The sequence below is a fragment of the Oryx dammah genome, unplaced genomic scaffold (genome assembly GCF_014754425.2).
Source record: "Oryx dammah isolate SB20612 unplaced genomic scaffold, SCBI_Odam_1.1 HiC_scaffold_17, whole genome shotgun sequence".
NCBI classification, from domain to species: domain Eukaryota; kingdom Metazoa; phylum Chordata; class Mammalia; order Artiodactyla; family Bovidae; genus Oryx; species Oryx dammah.
The window spans coordinates 42,027,788-42,053,116 of record NW_024070201.1 but is presented as its reverse complement, the minus strand read 5'-3'; the positions used below and the strand labels follow the sequence as shown (position 1 = coordinate 42,053,116).

At 38.2% G+C, this 25,329-nt stretch overlaps 1 protein-coding gene across 2 annotated transcripts in view; it reads right to left on the bottom strand.

Moving 5' to 3' along the window:
* Positions 1-25,329, bottom strand: part of SBF2 (SET binding factor 2) — a 488,940-nt gene that overhangs the window by 77,264 nt on the left and 386,347 nt on the right. For both annotated transcript variants that reach the window (XM_040258399.1, XM_040258400.1), the window contains exon 18: positions 201-371. In XM_040258399.1, coding sequence (XP_040114333.1) covers positions 201-371 — 171 coding nt within the window. The remainder of the gene's footprint in view (positions 1-200; positions 372-25,329) is intronic.

Sequence of the window (25,329 nt, the reverse complement as noted above, 5' to 3'; positions counted from 1 at the left end):
CATTTCCTTCTCTAATGCATGAATGTGAAAAGTGAAAGGGAAGTCGCTCAGTCGTGTCCGACTCTCTGTGACCCCATGGACTGCAGCCTACCAGGCTCCTCCATCCATGGGATCTGCCAGGCAAGAGTACTGGAGTGGGGTGCCATCGCCTTCTCCGAGCCAGGACCCTAGCCCCACACAAATACATTTCTTTATCTTACCTTTTGCTTCAGATGCAGGGTATGATTGTCCTCCTTGGCCGAGAGATACAGGGAGCGAACCTGTTCCTGCACCGCATTATAAAAGGTTGTCTCCCAAAACTGCTGATTCGTCCAAATGGGGTGGTCCTGTACACAGGTGTAAGCAAACTGGCTGACTCCAGGGGCCAGTTTCTGTGAGAACACATAATATATATCACCATGGAGCTGACAGGGTCAGGACAGTTCAGAAGGTTACAGAGGCCACAGATTAATCATGAATGTGATCAAAGGATTTATCTAAATATATCTTATGGCAATACAAGCTTAGCAATCAGCAACGTACACATTTTTAACTGGCAACTTTGGGCTTGCTATCAAATCCTTTAAAGGTCTCTGTTATTTTATCTCTTAAAAGGGACATTTTAAAATCAGAAGTATACGAATTAGAGAATATATGAAAAGTACCTAAACACTGTACTGTGCATACAGCAGGAAATGTAGAGTTGGGTAGTTATTACAATTAGGACATATAATAAAATCCATCACAACCTAAATCTAAAATTCCAGACAGTTCAGAATTTTTTCTACTTGATATTAGAGTACATTTTGGTGGGGTTAGGAGGGCACTAACTGAAATGCGAGTGAGCCTACAGCTTGGCCTTACACACAGAATGAGGGCGTATCATGAATTTCCTGCCTGCTCATTCTAGCCCTTTGCCTCCTTACCAAAGCTGCTGCCTGGCTCACACACTCGCCAGCAGACTGTCCAGGGCTGCCAGGGTATTTTCTGGTAACCAAGTCTCGGTGTGGGAAGGTCATTTAAAACCAAACCTTCCTTTCCAGGACTTCTTGCTGGGCTTCTAAGTCTAAGAGTAAACCGTACTCTGTGATTAACAACAGAGGGATGGATAAGGAAATGGCAACCCACTCCAGTATTCTTGCTTGGAAAACCCCATGGACAGAGGAGCCTGGTGGGCTGTAGTCCATGTGGTCACAAAAGAGCTGGACATGACTTAGCGACTAAGCGACTAAACAACAACTCTATTCAATACTGCTTATTCCCCCACTTGAGAGCACAGTGCTTGTGAATTCTTAGGCAATAGCAATTAGATATTTTCCTGCTTAATTTGAATACAGTTCAACCTTTCTAGAATTGGGAGTTCTAATTTGTGTCAAATTAACCAAATATGGAATGTAAAAAAATATGCAAAGCTCCCTGGGTTAGATTCAACCTGGCAAATGGTTAGTAATATAATGTCACTTTTCTTGAGTTCTTTGATTATATCTGCCAGTTAAACTAATAAAGAAGCTATTAATAAACTATTAATTAAAAAAAGAATGGTAAAGAAAAAAACAACAGAGGGAAAGAAAACTAACTCTGTAGTCACTTGCAGCACTTCATAAATATACATCTCATTTAATACTGAAAATCTTGTAAGATGCATGTGTTATTGCCAAATTAAAGAACAGGACACAGAAGTTCAAGAAGGTTTAACTGAGTGATTGCCCAAGGCCATATAGCAATTACATAAGTGATGGAACTAGGTTTCAAGCCCAAAGTTTGTTTCCAAATCCCCTGCCCTTTTTACTATAGCAAATTATCATGAAAAGAAACTTAGAGCAAATCACATATAAATTGAATAACAGTTGGTACAACTCTCTGTTATTTTAATCTTTTATTTTAGGATTTTATTTCCCAGAGTAATAGTCTGCGTTGAAACTTCTGCTATGACCTGACTCACCTTTCCACAGCTGTTGCTTTCATTTCTCAAAGTTAAAAATGTCTCAAAAAAATTTAAATCCATTATTTCTCAGCAAATACTTGGTAATGGTCTCATTAGATAACTTTTCAGTCCATTTTATTTTTTAGAATTGAATTTTTTTTCTATCAGTAAAACTAAAGTTTCTGATAATGTAAGTCTTCTTTTGAAGCAATTAATAAGTGGATTATTTTCTGCTGAAATATTGAACACTGAAAATCACTATTAAAGTTGCATACATAACAGTTATGTAGCAAAGAGTTCATTCTTTTCTTAGGGACGTATAACAAATGTATAAGGTATCTGGTAAAAAATTATGCTCAATACATACAAACTTCCTTCTTGGTCTACAGCAGACTAAATCTTCAACTGGAATAGATACCATGCATACCATGAAATGTACTGTAATAAATAATTGGAAGTGGGGTGGCTGTGATTTTTGCCTATTAGAGTCTGTGTACCTCTGAATCTCATGTGTAAGTCCCTTTTAAGGTAGGCCTATGTACTGTTGTTGGGATGATCATCTATTAACTCTTACAGGCAGCCATAAGCTAGAACTGACCATGACGCGAGGGTCAGGAAATCCTTAAGGGGAAGTTGCATGAGGACTACTCATTTAAAACACAGGTACCTGTACGAAAAAGATCTTCACGACCCAGATAATCACGATGGTGTGATCACTCACCTAGAGCTAGATATGCTGGAATGTGAAGTCAAGTGGGCCTTAGAAAGCATCACTACAAACAAAGCTAGTGGAGGTGATGGAATTCCAGTGGAGCTATTTCAAATCCTGAAAGCTGCTGTGAAAGTGCTGCACTCAATATGCCAGCACATTTGGAAAACTCAGCAGTGGCCACAGGACTGGAAAAGGTCAGTTTTCATTCCAATCCCAAAGAAAGGTAATGCCAAAGAATGCTCAAACTACTGCATAATTGCACTCATCTCACACGCTAGTAAAGTAATGCTCAAAATTCTCCAAGCCAGGCTTCAGCAATACATGAACCGTGAAGTTCCTTATGTTCAAGCTGGTTTTAGAAAAGGCAGAGGAACCAGAGATCAAATTGCCAACATCCGCTGGATCATAGAAAAAGCCAGAGAGTTCCAGAAAAACATCTATTTCTGCTTTATTGACTATGCTAAAGCCTTTGACTGTGTGGATCACAATAAACTGGAAAATTCTGAAAGAGATGGAAATACCACACCACCTGACCTGCCTCTTGAGAAATCTGTATGCAGGTCAGGAAGCAACAGTTAGAACTGGACATGGAACAACAGACTGGTTCCAAATAGGACAAGGAGTACATCGAGGCTGTATATTGTCACTTTGCTTATTTAACTTATATGCAGAGTACATCATGAGAAATGCTGGGCTGGAAGAAGCACAGGCTGGAATCAAGATTGCCGGGAGAAATACCAATAACCTCAGATATGCAGATGACACCACCCTTACGGCAAAAAGTGAAGAGGAACTAAAGAGCCTCTTGATGAAAGTGAAAGAGGAGACCGAAAAAGTTGGCTTAAAGCTCAACATTCAGAAAACGAAGATCATGGCATCCAGTCCCATCACTTCATGGCAAAGAGATGGGGCAACAGTGGAAACAGTGGCTGATTTTATTTCTTTGGGCTCCAAAATCACTGCAGATGGTGATTGCAGCCATGAAATTAAAAGACACTTATTCCTTGGTTAACCAACCTAGATAGCATATTCAAAAGCAGAGACATTACTTTGTCCACAAAGGTCCATCTAGTCAAGGCTATGGTTTTTCCAGTGGTCATGTACAGATGTGAGAGTTGGACTGTGAAGAAAGCTGAGCACTGAAGAATTGATGCTTTTGAACTGTGGAGTTGGAGAAGATGCTTGAGAGTCCCTTGGACTGCAGGGAGATCCAACCAGTCCATCCTAAAGGAGACCAGTCCTGGGTGTTCAGTGGAAGGACTGATGCTGAAGCTGAAACTCCAATACTTTGGCCACCTCATGCGAAGAGTTGACTCCTTGGAAAAGACTCTGATGCTGGGAGGGATTGGGGGCAGTAGGAGAAGGGGATGACAGAGGATGAGATGGCTGGATGGCATCATCGACTCGATGGACATGAGTTTGGGTAAACCCCAGGAGTTGGTGATGGACAGGGAGGCCTGGCGTGCTGCGATTCATGGTGTCACAAAGAGTCAGACACAACTGACTAACTGAACTGAACTCTCTACCCTTGGGAAATCAGGGATAAAATGTGTGTGGTTCTGTGAATATGTAAACAGAAGCGACAGACACTGAGTCACATACTCCTTCTACACTCTACTTAAGGATACTTGGGATGTAGGTTGCACTTCAATTTTTTTTTTCCCCAACCACTCTAAGGAATAACAGTGACCTCAGTGGCAGTACACAGACCTATTATGAAAGAGATTTTAAAGGCATAAAATTTAAACAAGGTACAAGCATGACTTTCCTATGAGTATAGTCAGGCAGCACCATTTATGAACACATTATAACAACAGATTCTAACATTTTGGAGTTCTGTAATTATATTAACGTAGATGAGCTCAGAAAAATTGAGCTCTCAATCAATCCTTAGCAGTTTCTTACATAGAGTTCTTTTAGGATCATCAATACAATAAAAAAGTTATTATAATAAATCTCTTATTACAACTTGACAGAGCTCTATAGGAATTTGAGAGTATAATGAAGCCCTGCCTTCTTTTAGCATTTTTCTCACTGTTGCTGCATATTCACTTTACTTGGCAAATATCAGTTATTATCTTCCTATTTATTCAAAAACTAAAAGTGACTACGTAAAAACTTCTCTAAGTGTTTTCAACAAAAGTGGACTGCATATGTTCCAAGGAAGAAAAATGGTGTGAAACAGTAGCCCAAAGTGTCAGAACTCACTGCTTGTTTACTGGATGAGAATGACAGTAAGGTGAAGGGATTATAGGATACGCACTTTTTGCAAGTCAGTCACAAATGGTGCTGGCATCTGATAAATGTATAAGAAATTATTAATTCCCAAATACTTAAAACATAATTTTTCTAAACATGAAATTTGCTTCTTTTCTTTGTGGTTTCCTGCTATGTCTTCTGGAGAAGGCAATGGCACCCCACTCCAGTACTCTTGCCTGGAAAATCCCATGGATGGAGGAGCCTGGTGGGCTGCAGTCCATGGGGTCACTAAGAGTCGGACACGACTGAGCGACTTCACTTTCACTTTTCTCTTTCATGCATTGGAGAAGGAAATGGCAACCCACTCCAGTTTTCTTGCCTGGAGAATCCCAGGGACGGGAGAGCCTGGTGGGCTGCCGTCTATGGGGTCGCACAGAGTCGGACACGACTGAAATAACTTAGCAGCAGCAGCAGCTATGTTTTCTCAAGCGAAAGCAAGATGCACTGAGACCTTTGATGTTTGAATGGGCAAGATCATTGCACTGATGGGCAGGTATGTTCTGAGGACCAGCAGAGGGCAGTAGCACCTTATTCTGTCTAAATACCATGAGGGCTTTTTAAATAGGAATTGAAAAAAATGGAGCTCTACAGCCTGACTGGGCTAGAAAGTTGGGTGGAAGAAGAATACTGAGTGTCCTCACTGTACATTTGAGAGATCTCATAAAGCAAATGGATTTTCCCAAGGTCACATAACAAGATGTGTGGAAGAGAAGGGAATAGAGACAAGGTTTTCCATTATTTTATGTCATTTCTGTACAATACAAAAATTAAGATACTCCATCAAACAAAACTATAATTATCTAGAGAAAGATACAATAATGTCTGCTCAAGGATTCAGATTCATTATATCCTGTGATAGTAGTTTTAGTAAACAAGAAGATAAGCACCTGTGGAGAAAACTATCTCATGATTCTAATCACTTCTTTGGTTTGAAAAAAAGGCTTTCCTAGGACGATTTCTCTAATTGGCCCATATGCCAGCTTCATGACCTTTTATTTTGCATATAGATGAGTCTCAATCCATACTGAAGGTCTGAGGGTAATGGTGGTGGTAAGGAATACTGCTGTCAAATGATATCTTTCTTCCTCTTCAAATATTTACTTTACATTTTATAATTCTTATGATTTTATCCTAAAGAAACAATTGATATTTTGCTATGTAATTTCATGAGATGTTTACAAATGTGGTGACTTCCTTCCTTATCTAGGAAAAAAAACAGCTCTGAAGGTACCAGATTAAGCAATGCCATTCATTTTTTCACAGAGCATTCAAAGGAAACCCAGCATGGGACAGGATATGGAGAATAAACTTCATGGGGCTTACCAACCAGCAGGCTAGATTCAAATCCAAATAGATGGATACAAATCCTCTCAGTTGGTCAAGGGAAGGTTAAGATACCAGTATGAGAGGCCAGTCTAAGGCCTGGCTGGCTAGATATGTTTGCTCTCCAGGCCCAAGGTCAGAGGGAAACCAGATTCCAGGAGAAAAAGTGCCTAGGAAGATTGAGTCCATAAATATTAATATTCTTAAATAATAATTAGAATACAAAGAGTCACTGTTTAAATTGTTGGGTATTTCTTATCCGATTCTGGACACTGGAATACAAGAGTACGTCAGTGCGCAATTCAGGGCTGGTGACAGACAGTCCTTTTATGATTCTACACTGGCTTAATGAAGCCCACACATTAAGTCACTTCTGAATGTATTCTGATGAACTTTGGAAACGCTTAGTCTTGACAGACTTTAAAAGGAAGACAGAAATGGGAAAAATGTGCATCTGAAACCTGTATTTATCAACTCTCAGCCACATCTTAACACATTATTTTTGTGCATTATTTTTTTAACAAGAGACATACAAATTATAGATTTGATTGAAACTCTTCATCCCATTTCTCTGTCTGAAAGGCAACAATGATCCTGAATTATTTTTCATTCCCATTTATGTTTTTATACCTGTTTGTATCCATAAAGAATATACAGGACTACATTGCAGGTTTCATCTTATTCCTTACTAATCTTTTTCAAAATATACAGTTTATATTTCATTGATTTATGTAATATTTAATTACACTATATAATTAATTGGGACAAAATATCTGGCTCTTTATATATATACAACTCAGAAGGGACAGACAGCGGCCTACAAGAAATGAGTATTTGGAATATCGGGTTCATTTGTCAGTGGGGTTTACAGAAAGGTGAGTAATACAATAATTAAAAGGATGTAATGTGAGAATCTACTATAGTTTTCCTTGATACTGAGCAGTGCAAGTAACTTTAAATGCATAATCACCTAAACCTCTCCTGGACTCCTTAGAAGATCCAAACACACAATTTCTACACAAGAAATATATTCATTCACAGCATTGCCCAGTATTCATTTGATATGCCATTGTCAGCAGTTGGAATGACAGGGTTGAAGTCCATAAACCATGTATCCTTTTAATGATTCTCTGTATTAAGATGCTTAGCAAATACTGACATACTGAGAGAGAAGATGAATCAATTTCTTTCCTTTGTTGTCCGAAATTTAGTAGAAATCAAATATGATGTTGTCAGGTCCTTTGCCTGGGTTTAGTATTCCTAAAAACACAAAACAGGATGCAAATTCCTGCTCCTTTTTGGTAGGTTTTGAAACTTTATATAAGCAGTATCATATTGTGCCTTATTCTGCCACTTGGCTTTTTACATATTATGTTGCTAGGCTTATTAAGGTAATAAGTAATAATTATTATAACTAACTTGTACTGGTGGTTTCTCACTATATATATTTATGAAATTACTTAGTCCTTACAGCAATTTTATAATCTACTGTGTGTGCGTGCTATCTTTCCCACCCAGGGATCGAACCTGCATCTCCTGTGTCTCCTGCATTGCAGGTGGATTCTTTACTGCTGAGCCACTGGGGAAGCCCCACAATCTACTGAGATAAATACTATTATTACCCTTGTTTTAAAAGGGAAGAAACTGAGGCACAGAGAAGTTAAGTAATTTGTTCAAGAGAATATTGCTGGGAAATACTGGAGCCAGAGCTGGGATTCAAACTCAGGTAGTTTAGCTAGAGAATTTAATTTCTTATTCCTTGCATAACTTACTGTGTGGAATTCCACTGTATGAATATATAGCATTTCCTTGTTCCTGTTAATGGATATTTGTATTATTTCTACCTTTTAGCTATTAGAAACAGTGGTTCATATCAACTTTCAGCTTTGATGAATAATTTCAGTACTATTTAATAGTGCCTGGAACTAATTGAGAGGATTCTCAAAAATATTCCCATTGTTATTTGTACCAATAAACATTTTTGGGTTACTGTACACTGGTTATTTTTCTAATAAGAAATTACTTCACATAGACTTTCTACAAATCTACTGTTTGAAAACTTAATAATTCTTTAATATAAAATATCTAGTCAGTGTTTAAAATACCTTTTAAATGTTAAAAGTGTTTTACTTTGAGTTTTCCTTGTTTTTTATTTTTACTTTTTTTTTTTTTTTAGAATCAGTTTGTTTGACTCAGGAAGGACTCAAACAAGGTCCATATATATATATGAGGTAGGTTTTAATCTTTAGATTTCTCTACTGCCTGTCTGTCCACCTCTCCCCAGCCACCCATCTGCAATCTGTTTTTTGAAGAAACTGGATCATTTGTCCAACAGAGTTTCCATCTGTCTAGATGGCAACCCACTCCAGCTCTCTTGCCTAGAAAACCCCATGGACGAAGGAGCCTGGTAGGCTGCAGTCCATGGGTTCGGGAAGAGTTGGACATGACTGAGCGACTTCACTTTCACTTTCATGCACTGGAGAAGGAAATGGCAACCTGCTCCAGTGTTCTTGCCTGGAGAATCCCGGGGACGAGGGAGCCTGGTGGGCTGCCGCCTATGGGGTCGCACAGAGTCAGACACAACTGAAGCGACTTAGCAGCAGTGGTTGCTGACTGCATCTCAATGATCTCATGTGAAATATTCTTTTGTCCTCTACATTTCCTACAAATTGGTAGCTGGATCTAGAAGCATGATCCGAGTCAGGCTTTACTGTTTGGCAACAATATTTCACAGATACCATTATAAGAGGCACATCTGGTTGTTTCTCTTTTTGCAGTCTTAAAGGCCACTGATGGTCAACGCCTGGATGTATTTATCATTAGGAGCAGTAAAATACTGATATTCTCATTCTACCATTACTTTCTCACTTATTGTTGTTATTGTTCAGTTGCTAAGTTGTGTCCGACTCTTTGTGACCCCATGGACTGCAGCATGCCAAGTTCCTCCGCTGCCAAGCTCCTCCGTCCATTATCTCCTGGAGTTTGCTCAAATTCATGTCTATTGGGTAGGTAAAGCTATCTGACCCTCTCATCTTCTTGCTGCCCCCTTCTCCTTTTGCCTCCAATCTTCCCCAGCATCAGGGTCTTTTCCAAGGAGTCAGCCCTTCATCTTAGGTGGCCAAGGGATAGGAGTGTCATCCTCAGCACCAGCCTTCCAATGAATATTGGAGTTGATTTCCTTTAGGATCAAGCGGTTTGACTTCCTTGCTGTCCAAGGGACTCTCAAGAGTCTGCTCCAGCACCACAGTTCAAAAGCATCAATTCTTTAGCACTCAGTGTTCTTCCCCGTCCAGCTACAGCATCTGAGCGTGACTGCTGGGGAAACCATAGCTTTGACTGCACGGCCTTCTGCCAGCACAGTGATGTCTCTGCTTTTTAAAACGCTATGTAGGTTTATTATAGCTTTCCTTCCAAGCAGCAAGTCACCATCTGCAGTGATTTTGGAGCCTAAGAAAACAAAAAAAAATTTCCCACTGCTTCAGCTTTTCCCCTTTCTATTTGCCATGAAGTTATGGGACCAGATACCATGATCTTAATTTTTTCTTGGTGAGTTTCAAGCCAGTTTCTTCACTCTCCTCTTTCACCCTCATCTAGAGGCTGTTTAGTTCCTCTTTGCTTTATGCCATTAGAGTGGTATTATCTGCATATCTGAAGTTATTGATATTTTTCCTGGCAATCTTGATTCCAGCTTGTGATTCATCCAGCCTGGCATTCTGCATGATGTACTCTGCATATAAGTTAAATAAGCAGGGTGACAAAATACAGCCTTGTCATGCCCCTTTCCCAATTTTGAACCAGTCAGTTGTTCCATGTCTGGTTCTAACTGTTGCTTTTTGACCTGCCTACAGGTTTCTCAGAAGACAGGTAAGATGGGTTGGTATTCCTATCTCTTTGAGAATTTGCCACAGGTTGTTGTTGTCCACACAAAGGCTTTAGCTTAGTCAATGAACAGAAGTAGTTTTTCTGGAATTCTCTTGCTTTTTTCTATGATCCAATGGATGTTGGCAATTTGATCTCTGGTTTCTCTGCCTTTTCTAAACCCAGCTTGTACATCTGGAAGTTCTCAGTTCATGTATTGCTGAAGCCTAGCTTGAAGGATTTTGAGCATAGTTTTACTAGCATGTGAAATGAGCACGATTGTACGGTAGTTTGAACATTTGTTGGCACTTCCCTCTAGCTTCTTTTTAGATCATATAAATCTTATTAGCTAGGATATTTATATAAAGAAAAACTTCCTCTCATAACTGTTTGGAGACCCAAACATATAGTCTATATTAGAAAGTAGGATAAATATATGATTTTATCCCTTCATTTTTCAGTTTTAAAAACAATGACTTGTTTCTTTAGAAGCCATTATAGATGAACAGTTTAGTTTTTCTTTTCCTATTGATATTTTTATGAAACTGCAGAGTTTAAAACATATTTATAACTATGCTTAGTCCTGTGGATCTTGCGGACTGATGCATCTAATAATGTTGTTTATAACAGCACTGTAACCCAGCAGGATAAAGGGCCTAATTGGAAGAATATAATCAGCAAAAAGACTAGCAGATCTGTATCCAGGGATCTTCTCTGGGGTCTATGTGCAAAAGGAGCAATAGAAGAAAGGCATCAGTGAGTTCTGGCACAGGAAATGGAGAAATTTGGTGAGTCACAGTTCTCACGAGGTATACTTGCAAATGGCCCAAAAACTCAACAAAAATGTTTATTTTAGCATTATCCTTAATAGCTATACCCGCCCCCCCTTCCAAAGTTCACAATTTTAATGTTTAACTATAGAGAAGAAAGATCAGGCAAATGATGATGCTACCTTATTAACACAAAAAATATTATGCTACAATTGAAGTGGTTAATATGATGATGTGCTTATGAGTGAAGTGGTTATGCTATATTTCAAAAAAACAAGCCAACTATGCTATGATTACATCTGCAAGTAAGTACATAAAAACTAGGAGGAAAAAGGCAAAATGAAAATGAAGTAAAGATAATAGAATTTTGAATAATTTCTTTTCTTTCTTTAAAAAGAATTTTTAAGAGATTTTAAAATTAAATGGCAGGTTGAATATTCTTTTGTTCCCTGAACTCCACTAAAATGACAGCAAAGAAAAAAAATGTTAAAAATATACAAGAACAAAGAGAATGAGAGAGGAGACATCACCAGATAAATGATGTTAATAAGAATTTAGAAGTCATAAAATGGACTTAATTACAAATAACAAATTTGAAGATCAGATAAAGTGAAGGAAAGCCCTTTTCACACTTTAAAAGAACAAATTTTTATAGTACATGAATTATATCTCAATTTACAAATGAAACAACCCCAATGTATATCAAATGATGAATAAAATGTGGTATATGTGTACAATGTGCTGCTGCTGCTAAGTCACTTCAGTCGTGTCCGACTCTGTGTGACCCCATAGACGGTAGCCTACCAGGCTCCCCCGTCCCTGGGATTCTCCAGGCAAGAACACTGGAGTGGGTTGCCATTTCCTTCTCCAGTGCATGAAAGTGAAAGGGAAGTCGCTCAGTCGGGTCCGACTCTTCGCGACCATAGCAATTAAAAAAATAGGTACTGATAATGTTATACCATGGATGAAACTTGAAAATGTTACGCTAAGTGAAAGAAGCCAGTTATGAAAGATTACATATTGCATGGCTTCATTCATATGAAAATCCAGAACAGGCACACCGATAGAGATAGAAAGTGGATTTGCTGTGGCCTAGGGCTCAGGGGATAGGGGGAAATGGGTAGTGACAGCTAATGGGTATGGTGTTTCTTTTCATAGTAATAAAAATGTTTTAAAATTGACTGTGGTAAAAGGGAATTTACTAAAAACCACCGAAATGTATACTCTGAATGAGTGAACTGTTGTGGCATGTCAATAAAACATTTTTAAAAGGCTGCTGATAAGAGAAACTGGGCAAGGACGCATGGAAACTCTCCATCTCACCAGCGTTTGGTAAACGTCAAAACACTCTAAAAGCTTACTTTACAAAATGGACGAAAGAAGACATGGCACACGGACACTCATCCAAAGGAAGCTGGAGTGGCTCTGTGAATACAAGATGATTTCAAAGCAGAGAATATTACCACAGATAAAGAAGGTCATTTCATGATGGCAAAGGGTCAGTTCATCAAGAAGACATAAAACCTCAAAGTGTTTATGTACAAGTAAGACAGCTTCAAAATATAAGAATGAAATCTGATAGAAATGCAAGGAGAAATAAGTACACAATTATAGTTGGAGATTTCAATATCTCTAAGTAATTAACAAGTATAAGCAGAAAATCAGCAAGGATATAACAGACTTGAATAACATTATCAACTAACTTGATTGACAGCATGACAGCAAAATAACCACACTTGTCAAGTGAATACAGAACATTTATCAAGAAAATCTCTCTGGCAATAAGTCACAATATACTTAAGGGATTCAGATTATACAAAGTATATTCTCTGACCAAAATGGAATTAAATTAGAAATCAATAATAGAAAAGTATCTAGAAAACTCAATGACTCACCGATCAAAGAGGAAATAAAAGGGGAAATTAGAAAATAATTTGCACGAAATGAAAACACAACATACCAGAATTTGTGATATGCCACTAAAGCAATAATAGTTTAGGAGGGATTTTATAGCAATAAATGTCTGTATTGGAAAAGAATGGTCTCAAATCAATGACCTTAGCTTACACTTACAGAGATTATAAGAAAAGCAAATTAAGACTGAAACAGAAGAAGGGAATTAATAAAGATTAAAGCAGTAATCAATGAAACATAAAACAGAAAACCAATAAAGAAAACCAATCAAACCAAACACTGATTCTTTGGTAAGATTAATAACACTGTTAAATCTCTAGTCAGACTGATTAGGAAAAAAAAGGATAAAATTACCACTATCAAGAATAAGTAGCACTGCCTGGATGGGAGGGGAGTTTGGGGTACAATGGATACATGTATATGTATGGCTGAATCCCTTCACTGTTCACCTGAAACTATCACATTGTTTGTCAATCAACTATATCGTAATATAAAATACAAAGTTAAAGAATAAGTAGCATCATTAGAAGTTCTACAGATATTAAAAGGATAATAAAGAAACATTATGAAGAACTTTATGTTATTGACAATACTGACAACTTAGACAAAATGAACAGATTCCTTGAAAAATACAAACTACCAAACCTCAATCAAGCGGAAATAGAAGACTTCCCTGCTGGTCCAGTGGATAAGGCTCTGTGCTCCCAGGGCAGAGAACCTGGGTTTGATCCCTGGTCAGGGAACTAGATCCCACATGCTGCAACTAAGACCTGGTGAAACTAAGTAAATAAGCATGTATTTTTTTAAAAAAGAGGGAACAGATAAACCTGAATAGGCCCATATCCATCACAGAAATCGAAACTGAAGTAAAAGAATCTTCCAATGAAGAAAACATTCAACACACAGCTCTATCAGGAATTCTACCAAACATTTAAGAAAGAACTAATAACTCTTTTAACACAAACTCTTCCAAATAATCAAAGAGGAGGGAATAACTTCCAACTCATTCTATGAGGCCAGTGTTACACCGATACACAGATGTAAAAATTCTAAACAAAATTCTAACAAACCAAATCTAGCATGTATGAAAAGAATAATACATGACCCTTGAACAACACAAGTTTGAACTGCACTTACAAGTGGAATTTTTAAAATTCAATATGGACTACAGTACTACATGATCTACATGGACTGAATCCAAGGATGTGGAACCTTGAACATAGAGGGCCAATCAAGCAGAGAAAGGGCAATCTTGGAACAAATGTTGTTAGAACAATTGGATCTTTGCTCATATATAGTACCATAGGAAATATTAATTCAAAAGGAATCACAGACTTAAATGTAAAACCTAATACTATAAAATTTTTAAGAATGTTTGTAAATCATATATTTGCTACACGACTGGGCGACTGAACTGAACTATATCAAGAATATGTTAAAAAATCCTCAAAACTCAAGAATAAGAAAACAAACAATCCAGTTCTAAAAGATGGGCAAAATACCTGAACAGATACTTTACCAAAGATGATATATAGAAGGCAAATAAGCACATGAAAAGACTCTCAACATTATTAGTCATTCAATTCAGTTCAGTTCAGTCGCTCAGTCGTGTCCGACTCTTTGCGACCCCATGAATCGCAGCACGCCAGGCCTCCCTGTCCATCACCAACTCCCGCAGTTCACTCAGACTCATGTCCATCGAGTCAGTGATGCCATCCAGCCATCTCATCCTCTGTCGTCCCCTTCTCCTCCTGCCCCGAATCCCTCCCAGCACCAGAGTCTTTTCCAATGAGTCAACTCTTTGCATGAGGTGGCCAAAGTACTGGAGCTTCAGCTTTAGCATCATTCCTTCCAAAGAAATCCCAGGGCTGATCTCCTTCAGAATGGACTGGTTGGATCTCCTTGCAGTCCAAGGGACTCTCAAGAGTCTTCTCCAACACCACAGTTCAAAAGCATCAATTCTTTGGTGCTCAGCCTTCTTCACAGTCCAACTCTCACATCCATACATGACCACAGGAAAAACCATAGCCTTGACTAGACGGACCTTAGTTGGCAAAGTAATGTCTCTGCTTTTGAATATGCTATCTAGGTGGGTCATAAGTTTCCTTCCAAGGAGTAAGCATCTTTTAATTTCATGGCTGCAGTCACCATCTGCAGTGATTCTGGAGCCAAAAAAAATAAAGTCTGACACTGTTTCCACTGTTTCCCCATTTATTTCCCATGAAGTGATGGGACCAGATGCCATGATCTTTGTTTTCTGAATGTTGAGCTTTAGGCCAACTTTTTCAGTCTCCTCTCTCACTTTCATCAAGAGGCTTTTTAGCTCCTCTTCACTTTCTGCCATGAGGGTGGTGTCATCTGCATATCTGAGGTTATTGATATTTCTCCCGGCAATCTTGATTCCAGCTTGTGTTTCTTCCAGTCCAGCGTTTCTCATGATGTACTCTGCACAGAAGTTAAATAAGCAGGGTGACAATATACAGCCTTGACGTACTCCTTTTCCTATTTGGAACCAGTCTGTTGTTCCATGTCCAGTTCTAACTGTTGCTTCCTGACCTGCATATAGGTTTCTCAAGAGGCAGTTCAGGTGGTCTGGTATTCCCATCTCTTTCAGAATTTTCCACAGTTTATTGTGATCCACACAGTCAAAGGCTTTGGCATAAATAGAAGTAGATGTTTTTCTGGAACTCTCTTGCTTTTTCCATGATCTAGCGGATGTTGGCAATTTGATCTCTGGTTCCTCTGCCTTTTCTAAAACCAGCTTGAACATCAGGGAGTTGACGGTTCACGTATTGCTGAAGCCTGGCTTGGAGAATTTTGAGCATTACTTTACTAGCGTGTGAGATGAGTGCAATTGTGTGGTAGTTTGAGCATTCTTTGGCATTACCTTTCTTTGGGATTGGAATGAAAACTGACCTTTTCCAGTCCTGTGGCCACTGCTGAGTTTTCCAAATGTGCTGGCATACTGAGTGCAGCACTTTCACAGCATCATCTTTCAGGATTTGAAACAGCTCAACTGGAATTCCCTCACCTCCCCTAGCTTTGTTCGTAGTGATGCTTTCCAAGGCCCACTTGACTTCACATTCCAGGATGTCTGGCTCTAGATGAGTGATCATACCATCATGATTATCTGGGTCGTGAAGATCTTTTTTGTACAGTTCTTCCGTGTATTCTTGCCACCTCTTCTTAATATCTTCTGCTTCTGTTAGGTCCATACCATTTCTGTCCTTTATTGAGCCCATGTTTGCATGAAATGTTCCCTTGGTATCTCTAATTTTCTTGAAGAGATCTCTAGTCTTTCCCATTCTGTTCTTTTCCTCAGGAAAATGTAAATAAAAATCATGATGAGATATTATTTCATATCTATTAGCATGACTAAAATTAAAAGCAATGACATTAGTATGGGAGGACTGGAATTCTCACTCACTACTGAGAGAACTACAAAATGGTAGCACTTTGGGAAAAAGTTTGATCATTTCTTAAAAAGTTAAACATATACCTAAGGATCCCAGGGATGGGGTAGCCTGGTGGGCTGCCATCTATGGGGTCGCACAGAGTTGGACACGACTGAAGCGACTTAGCAGCAGCAGCATACCCATCATATAATCCAGCCACTCTATTCTTAGGTATTTACCCAAGATAAAATGAAATGTATGTCTATACAAAGATTTGTATACAACTATTTATAGTAGCTTTATTTGTAACAGCTCATATTTAGAGACAACTCAAATGTTCAGCAACAGGTTAAATGTAGGGTGTTGTTTTTTTTTTGTTTTCACAATGGAACACTACTCAGCAATAAAAAAGAATACATTGCAACAACACAGATGAATTGCACAATAATTTGAGATTCATCTATGCTGAAGATATACAAAAATATCATATACTGTATAACTACATTTATATATAACTACAGAACATGCTAACGACATGCAAACTATGTAGTGATAGAAAGTTGATCAGCAGTTTCCTGGGGGTGGGGATGAAGGTCAGATGAGAAGAGATTACAATGAAATATGAGGAAATCTTTGGGGGCAATGAATATGTTCACTGTATTGACTGTGGTGATGGTTCCATGGCAGGTATATATATCTGTTAAAACTTATCAAATTGTATGGTTTAACTATATTTAGTTTATTAACTATGTTTAGTCTATTATGTGTCAGTTATACCTTAATAAAATCAATTTAAAAACCTAGTAAATGTATAAATAAGTTTTAAATATTTCATTGTATGTAAATTTTACCTCAAAAGAAGAAAATGCAAACTATAATTACAATTCTCACTACAAAACGGTATGCATGTTAAAGTACTGTAATTATATGTGGCCTATAGTTTGCTTTGAAATACATAAAAAATAAGGTAGATTGATGGACGGATAGACATGTATAAAAAAGGGCAGAAAAACGTTAGTATTAGACTCTAGATGGTAGTTTCATGGATGTCTACTGTAAATTAAAAATGTTTTCTCTATATTTGAAAATTTCATAATAAATATTGAGAAAAAATAGAGTATTAGTCTAGGCATTAGTATCCAACCAGTAGGAGTTCTAGAAAGAAAAACAGGAAAAACTGAGATGATAAAATAAATAAAAAAACCAAAGAGCATGGATTTTCAAATTGAAAGCACCATCTCATATCTGGCAAACTGAATGTGAAAAGAACCACATTAAGGTATATAATTATAAACACTTAATCCTTAAAGGAGAATTCTATAAAGGAGCATAAGGGAAAAATTGGGCCACACACAAAGGATTAGAAATCACTATAGTATCAGACTTGGTATGGTGGTGAAATGAAGAGATCTAAATTTTCATATTCCAAGTCAACTGATATAATGTCTAATATTGTAAAATTAAGGAACAGAAATAAAAGCATGTTATAAACTCTAAGCCAAACACCAAAAAGAAACATCTGAACAAGTAAACATCGTAGATCTTGAAGGCAAGGGAGGGACCTTTGTTTTGTTAGAAGCCATGTAACCTTTGTTTTTCTGACTTATATACATGTATTACTTCGAAAGGCTTTACATTAGAAAACACTTAAAAACGTGGTTGGCTTCCCAGGTGATGCTAGTGGTAAAGACTCCAACTGTCAATGTAGGAGACAGAAGAGACATGGGTTTGATCCTTGGGTTGGAAGTAGTGCAGTTAGATTTTCAACTTTGTGGTTGGAAATGAAACACTTAAGTTTTTTGTTTTTTTTTTTGCCACATCACTTGGTTTGTGGGATCTTAGTTCCCTGACCAGGGATTAAACCTGGGGCCCTTGGCAGTGAAAATGCAGAGTCCTAACCACTGAACTGCTAGGGAATTCCTCAAAATGCTTAAGGTTCCTTGGTTAATAGAAAAAAAATAACCAGGTTATTGTAAAGTTTTGCTGGATATTAAAACTGTTGGTGTGGCCTCAATCTGTTATGCAATTTGTGTCATTAGCATATATTTCTATAAAGATACCCATTACCTGAAATCTAATTTATAAGGGGCCATTCCCTTGACTTACACTGCTCAGAGTATATGATCTATTACTGTTTTTTCTCTTTCTTCACTAGTATGTTCAAAACATCTCCTGGAGCGCAAGCAATGTCTCCAAGGCCATGTCCTAAGCAAACTGATCTAGAGTCAAAGAACTGACATTCATAACAGTGCAATGGTGTAACAAGTGAGGATGGAAGAGGCACTGACAATCACTGGGTCCAATGCCCAGGCCCCACTGGCTTGGCAGATTTCAGAGATGGAGTGAAAAATACACTGTACTTTTACCCCAAACAGCACATTCTAAAGTAACTCATTCTTCCTCTGATAGAACTGAATATTGTTTCTAACAAAAATAATAGCTTTGGTGATACTAATGATTCTTGGATTCCACTTTATCAGAGATGAAAGGAAAACTCTTTCTAGGGCTTGGGGAGTCTTCTCAGTGACTTAAAGCAATCACTAACTAGCAAGTTTTACAGTGTGCTACATAGGTCTAAAGAGATTTGTATTAGTGTAGTATAAAAATATTAGGACATTGGATTTGACACTGATTTCTTAGATATGACACTAAAGGCACATGTATCAAAAGAAAAAAGACAAGTTGGACTTTATGAAACTAAAAACTTTGTGCATCAAAAGACACTATCCACAGAGCAAAAAGGCAACCCACACAATGAGAGAAAATGTTTGTAAATTATACATCTGATATGGGACTAATATCCAGAACATATATTGAACTTCTGAAACCCAACAACAACAGAACAACTCAAATAAAAATGAGCAAAGTACTACAATAGATGTTTCTCCAAAGAAGATATATAAATGGCCAATATGCACATGTAAAGATGTGTGCTAATTATTAAGGAAATGCAAATCAAAAGAGTCAGTCCAACTCTCTGCAACCTCATGGACTATGGCCCACCAGGCTCCTCTGTCCATGGAATTCTCCAGGCAAGAATACTGGAGTGGACAGCCATTCCATTCTCCAGGGGATCTTCCTGACCCAGGGATCAAACTCGAGTCTCCTGCATTGCAGGCAGATTCTTTACCATCTGAACCACCAGGGAAACCGAGAAAAGATGTTTCTCCAAAGAAGATATACAAACGGCCAACTGCACATGTAAAGATATGTGCTAATTATTAGGGAAATGCAAATCAAAACCGCAATGAACTACCACCTAACACCCATTAGGATGGCTACTCTCAAAAAAAAAATCAGAAAGTAACAAGTGCTGGTGAGGATGTAGAGAAAGAGGAAGCCTTATATGCTGTTGGTGGGAATGTAAAATGGTATAACTGCTGTGGAAAACAGTATGGTTAATTCTTCAAAAAATTAAAAATAAAATTACCATATTATCCAGCAATTCTAGTTCAAAAAGCTGAAAGCAGTCTTAAAAAGATATCAGTGTAGGTATATTCATAGCAGCAGTATTCACAATAGTAAAAAATGTTAAAGTAACCTAAGTGTCCTTTGACTGATGAATAGATAAGCAAAACCTGGTATACACATACAGTGGAGTATTATTCAGCCTTAAAAAGGAAATTCTACAATATACTATAACATGGATGAAGCTTGAGAACATCATGCTAAGTGAAATAAGCCAGTCACAGAGACAAGTACTGTATGATCCCACTTATATGAGGGATGCTGGGAGGGACTGGGGGCAGGAGGAGAAGGGGACGACAGAGAATGAGATGGCTGGATGGCATCACTGACTCGATGGACATGAGTTTGGGTGAACTCTGGGAGTTGGTGATGGACAGGGAGGCCTGGCATGCTGCGATTCATGGGGTCACAAAGAGTCGGACACGACTGAGCAACTGAACTAAACTAGTCAAAATCATAAAGACTGAAAATGTACTGGTAGTTACAAGAAGATGGGGGAGAAGTCAATGGGAAATTATTATTTAATAGGTATAGAGTTTCAGTTTTATAAGATAAAAAGATTTATGGGGATGGCTGAGATGACAGTTACATAGCAATGTGAATATATTTTATACCACTGAACTGTACATTTAAATGTAGTAAAGATGGTGAATTTTATGTTATGTGTGTTTTACCACAATAAAAAAAGAAAAAATTTAGCTCATAATCATGAAAGGTAGTTGTCATTCACCATAGCTTTAGTAATCCAGACGGTATACTATGTAACCAAAACTAAGATTATGGTATACCATCTGTGCTAATTTCATTTCAATTTAGCCCCAAGGAGGTAGGAAGATTCAATATGTTAAACACTTGGCATAGTACCTGGCACTTAATAAGTATTTAGTAAATAGAAGCAGCAGCCAGGGCTCAAGGATTTAGTGAAGCAGTTGCATAGTTGTACAAGGTGATAGTGCAACTGCCAAAAGCCTATGCGGGAAGCCATGGCTAGCTCTGGAAAACATAAGCACCTGCCTAGGTAGAGGGACAGTAAGCAGTTTTAGGGACCTGCAGAGGCAGCGGGACAGGCCACATGCCTAGAAAGCTGGCAGTGGTCACCTGGCTCAAGATGTCCCGCATGTAACAGTTCACTATTCAGTTCAGTTCCGTTCAGTCGCTCAGGCGTGTCCGACTCTTTGCGACCCCACAAATCGCAGCACGCCAGGCCTCCCTGTCCATCACCAACTCCCGGAGTTCACTCAGACTCACGTCCATTGAGTCGGTGATGCTATCCAGCCATCTCATCCTCGGTCGTCCCCTTCTCCTCCTGCCCCCAATCCCTCCCAGCATCAGAGTCTTTTCCAATGAGTCAACTCTTCGCATGAGGTGGCCAAAGTACTGGAGCTTCAGCTTTAGCATCATTCCTTCCAAAGAAATCCCAGGGCTGATCTCCTTCAGAATGGACTGGTTGGATCTCCTTGCAGTCTAAGAGACTCTCAAGAGTCTTCTCCAACACCACAGTTCAACATCAGGATAAAAAAGACAAAGATCTATTTCTTGGAAAAGCACAATCCTTTCCTTATGTGATTAAACTTTACAGTTGAAATGCTCTGATTCAATTTGGGTAATGTTATCGTTAAGAGACTGTTCCAATGACAAAGAATCTAGAGGGAAAACAATTAGCAATAAGCATTAGCAAGGCTTGATTTCATGTGATTTTTAACTTGAATTTTATTACTTAAAAAAAAAATCTTAAGAAAAATGAACTTCTTCCTTATACTATTTTCTACTTTTTGCGAGATGAAAGCAGGATTCACAGTACTATTGGATTACAATTTTGAGGCACATCTTTTCCTTCCTTAGTTTCTATCTATTCAACTTTTCCAGACACATACTGACACAATTAAATTATTTTGTTAGAATTATGAAAAGCAAAGTAAGTCTTGAAAGCATCCTTACAAACAACAAAACCAATATCTGGGGGCCTAAATTTCAGAATTTTATTGAAGTTTTGACTCAAAAACTTAAGACTCTTGTCAATGACCAAATAAAGACTCAAATTGAAGGTTGCATCCATGGTCCAGTCAATTGTGGGTGAGGTAACTGCAACTGTTTTCTAAGGGTTTTATTTTCAAACTGTGGTCTTCAGAGAATGAGTGATGGACAGCCACTATGATTCACTAAATTGGTGCCCACGCAAATTGGAGGCCACAGAGCAGTAAATGCTAGGGCTGAACCTTGAAGTGTTTCTGACTGATACAATATTCTCAGATGAGTCACCTAAGCTCCCAGTTTAAGTTCATTACAAAGATAACACCTTCTTGATTGGATGTGTTTCTGCCTATTTTTGAAAAGAAAAACAATATTATTAGATGACTCTATATAGTGGGGAAAAACATTTCTTGAAAAATATGTCATTATTTTTTTAAGAGAACAGATCTTCAACTTTAGTTCTATTGACTTTTATTTATTTATGAAAGATTCATTAAAACTGGGCCTCTAAAATGATGAATAAGCTGTTGGATCTACTTAGCCATTTCCAGGAAGAATTATCTACTGACTCATATAGGTCAGGTCAAAGTTATCAAAGTGTTTGCATTGGTTAGTCCATAACTATACCCAGAATTCTAAAATACAAGTAAATAGCAGTAATTATCTACCTAAAAATAGCTAAGACCGGTCCAGGACTTAGAATAAATAGCTGTAAAGCCATACTAAACTGTTCAAGGACTGGAGATGGTTTTCAAGCTTCAAGATCATTTCCCAATTTTGATACTTTTAGGAACACCACAAATCCACCTCTGCACCCCCAATTCCCAGCCTCTATGTCCATTTATTAATGCCTAGAATTTTACTATTCATGTGTTATTCTTACAGTTGAAGGGCTAGTTCCTTCTAAAAAGCAAATATCCCTGTAGGTTTGGGGATACTTTTACCCAGTTGCCTACCAGTGAATACGAACAAGGCTTTGAGATTAAGTTTCCTTAGCAGGGTGGAAAAAGCAGTCATGAGGGAACTTGAAATTTGAAGCAAGAGAAAATAGGAGGGCCAATGAAGTTGGAAAAAGGCATGGAACAAGGCTGGGGAAACCACTTATCTCCCCAGTTTGCCTGGTAATTCTCTCTGGGAGGTCCATCTGGGTTCCTGGAATATGCAGAGAAAGGTTTCTAACTCATGGGGAGGTAGGAGGAGTTCAAGTTCAACATATAAGTGGCAGTAGACTTTTATGCCTATCATCAAACACTTGCAGAAGTGGGCACATCTGCTGGTGTGAGAGCACAGATGTGAAAGTATACAGGCACATACAACACACAATATGTGTTAAAGTTAAATTGCCTTTTTTTTTTTTTTTTTTGAGGTATAGACTCCTTAAGTTGAAAGAAACCTCAGAGTAGTTTCATTTTTCCATTGACATATGGGAATGCTAACAGATACAGAAGTAAAGAGACGTGATCAAGGCCACATAGCTATTTAGAGTAATACTAAAACCAGAGAAGGAAGTTTCATAAGATACTAAATAATTTGGCCACATCCTCTCTTTCTGGACTTCCTGAATACCATTCACTTTTGTAGATGTCATCCTACAAGTGAAGGAGCTAAATGCTCTGTGTGCTGAACGTATTATTTGCTTTCTCACTGCTATGACATTGGTTAAGATATATGAATCTTCCACCTGGAATCTGTTCTTCCAATCTCTAATAATTAAAATTCTCTTCATTCTACAAAGGCCTATAAAGCCTCTTTCAAAAAGACTTCCCTGGTTACTATCTCGCAATTTTCCATCTGTTAGAACTAATTGTGCCCACCTAAAATTTATATGTTAAAGCCCTAACTCCCCAGTGTGACTGTATTTGAAGGAAGTAAGCAAGGTTAGGGCTTCCCTTGTGGCTAAGCTGGTAAAGAATCCACCTGCAATGCGGGAGACCTGGGTACAATCTCTGGGTTGGGAAGATCCCCTGGAGAAGTGAAAGGCTATCCACTTCTGCCGGGAGAAGTATCAATAACCTCAGATATGAGGGTGGAGATGACACCACCCTCATGGCAGAAAGTAAAGAGGAACTAAAGAGCCACTTGATGAAAGTGAAAGAGGAGAGTGAAAACCTGGCTTAAAACTCAACATTCAAAAAACAAAGATCATGGCATCCGGTCCCATCAATTCATGGCAAATAGATGGGGAAACAGTGGAGACAGTGGCTGACTTTATTTTTCTGGGCTCTAAAATCACTGCAGATGGTGACTGCAGCCATGAAATTAAAACACTTACTCCTTGGAAGGAAAGTTATGACCAACCTAGAGAGCATATTAACAAGCAGAGACATTACTTTGCCAACAAAGGTTCATCTAGTCAAAGCTATGGTTTTTCTAGTAGTCATGTACAGATGTGAGAGTTGGACTATAAAGAAAGCTGAGAGCTGAAGAATTGATGCTTTTGAACTGTGGTGTTGAAAAAGACTCTTGAGAGTCCCTTGGACTGCAAGGAGATCCAACTAGTCCATCCTAAAGGAGATCAGTCCTGAATATTCACTGGAAGGACTGATGCTGAAGCTGAAGCTCCAATACTCTGGCCACCTGATGCAAAGGACTGATTCATCAGAAAAGACCCTGATTATGGGAAAGATTGAAGGCAGGAGGAGAAGGGGACCACAGAGGATGAGATGGTTGGATGGCATCACCAACTCAACGGACATGAGTTTGAGCAAGCTCCAGGAATTGGTGATGGAAAGGGAATCCTGGCGTTGGTGATGGACAGGGAATCCAGGATCTATAATCCTGGAATTATGGGGTTGCAAAGAGTCAGACACAACTGAGCGACTGAACTGAATCAAAGTTAAATGAGGTTATAAGTTATGGTGGGGCCCTAATGTGACAGAATTAGTGCCCTTATAAGAAGAGATACCAGAGAGTTCTTGCTCTTTCCCTAACCTTGACCCCCCATGAACTAAGGCCCTGAGGACGGAGCAAGAGTTAGCTTCAAGACAGAAACGGAGTCCTTAACCAGAAGCCAAATTGGCTAGAACCCTGATCTGGGATTGCCAGCTTCCAAAATTGTGAGAAAATTAAATTCTGTTGTTTAAACTACCCATTCTATAGTATTTTATTATGGCAGTCTGAGCAGACTAAGACACTATCTTACATAGAATCTGTTTATACTTATGTAACAATTATTTCATTCTATTTTTCACATCTAGGACTACCTTAGTTCAAGAATGTGTTAAAATGACACATTAAAACTCCTCTCAAGAAAAAAAAAAAAAACCTCCTCTCAGAATTATATTAGAACAACTACTGACAGATTTTAGTTGCCAATGTGGTAAAATGTAATAGCAATAAAGAGTACTAGTATTTGTATTATGACTAAAATGATCTTTTTTTTTTTCAAATATACTTTTAGGAACACCACAAAAGCCACCTCTGCACCCCCAATCCCCAGCCTCTATGTCTCTTATTAATGCCAAGAATTTTACTATTCATACAGAGGGTTTTTTAAAACAGTAATATCTTACTGTTTATAAAAAATTGTATTATGTGAAATGAGTTCCTATATTGTTCCTATCTTTACATAATCATTGAGATGATAATAGATATTAATTAAAAGGTCAACTTTTTTTTCGGTTTTGGAAACTAAGTATTAAACTATTAATTAAACAAGTAAACTTTTTTTTTGTACATACAGTCTCTCTCTTAAAGCCTTTGATGGCAAAGACCATCTCTAGCACACATTGGAATCAACTCAAATACCTAGTTAAA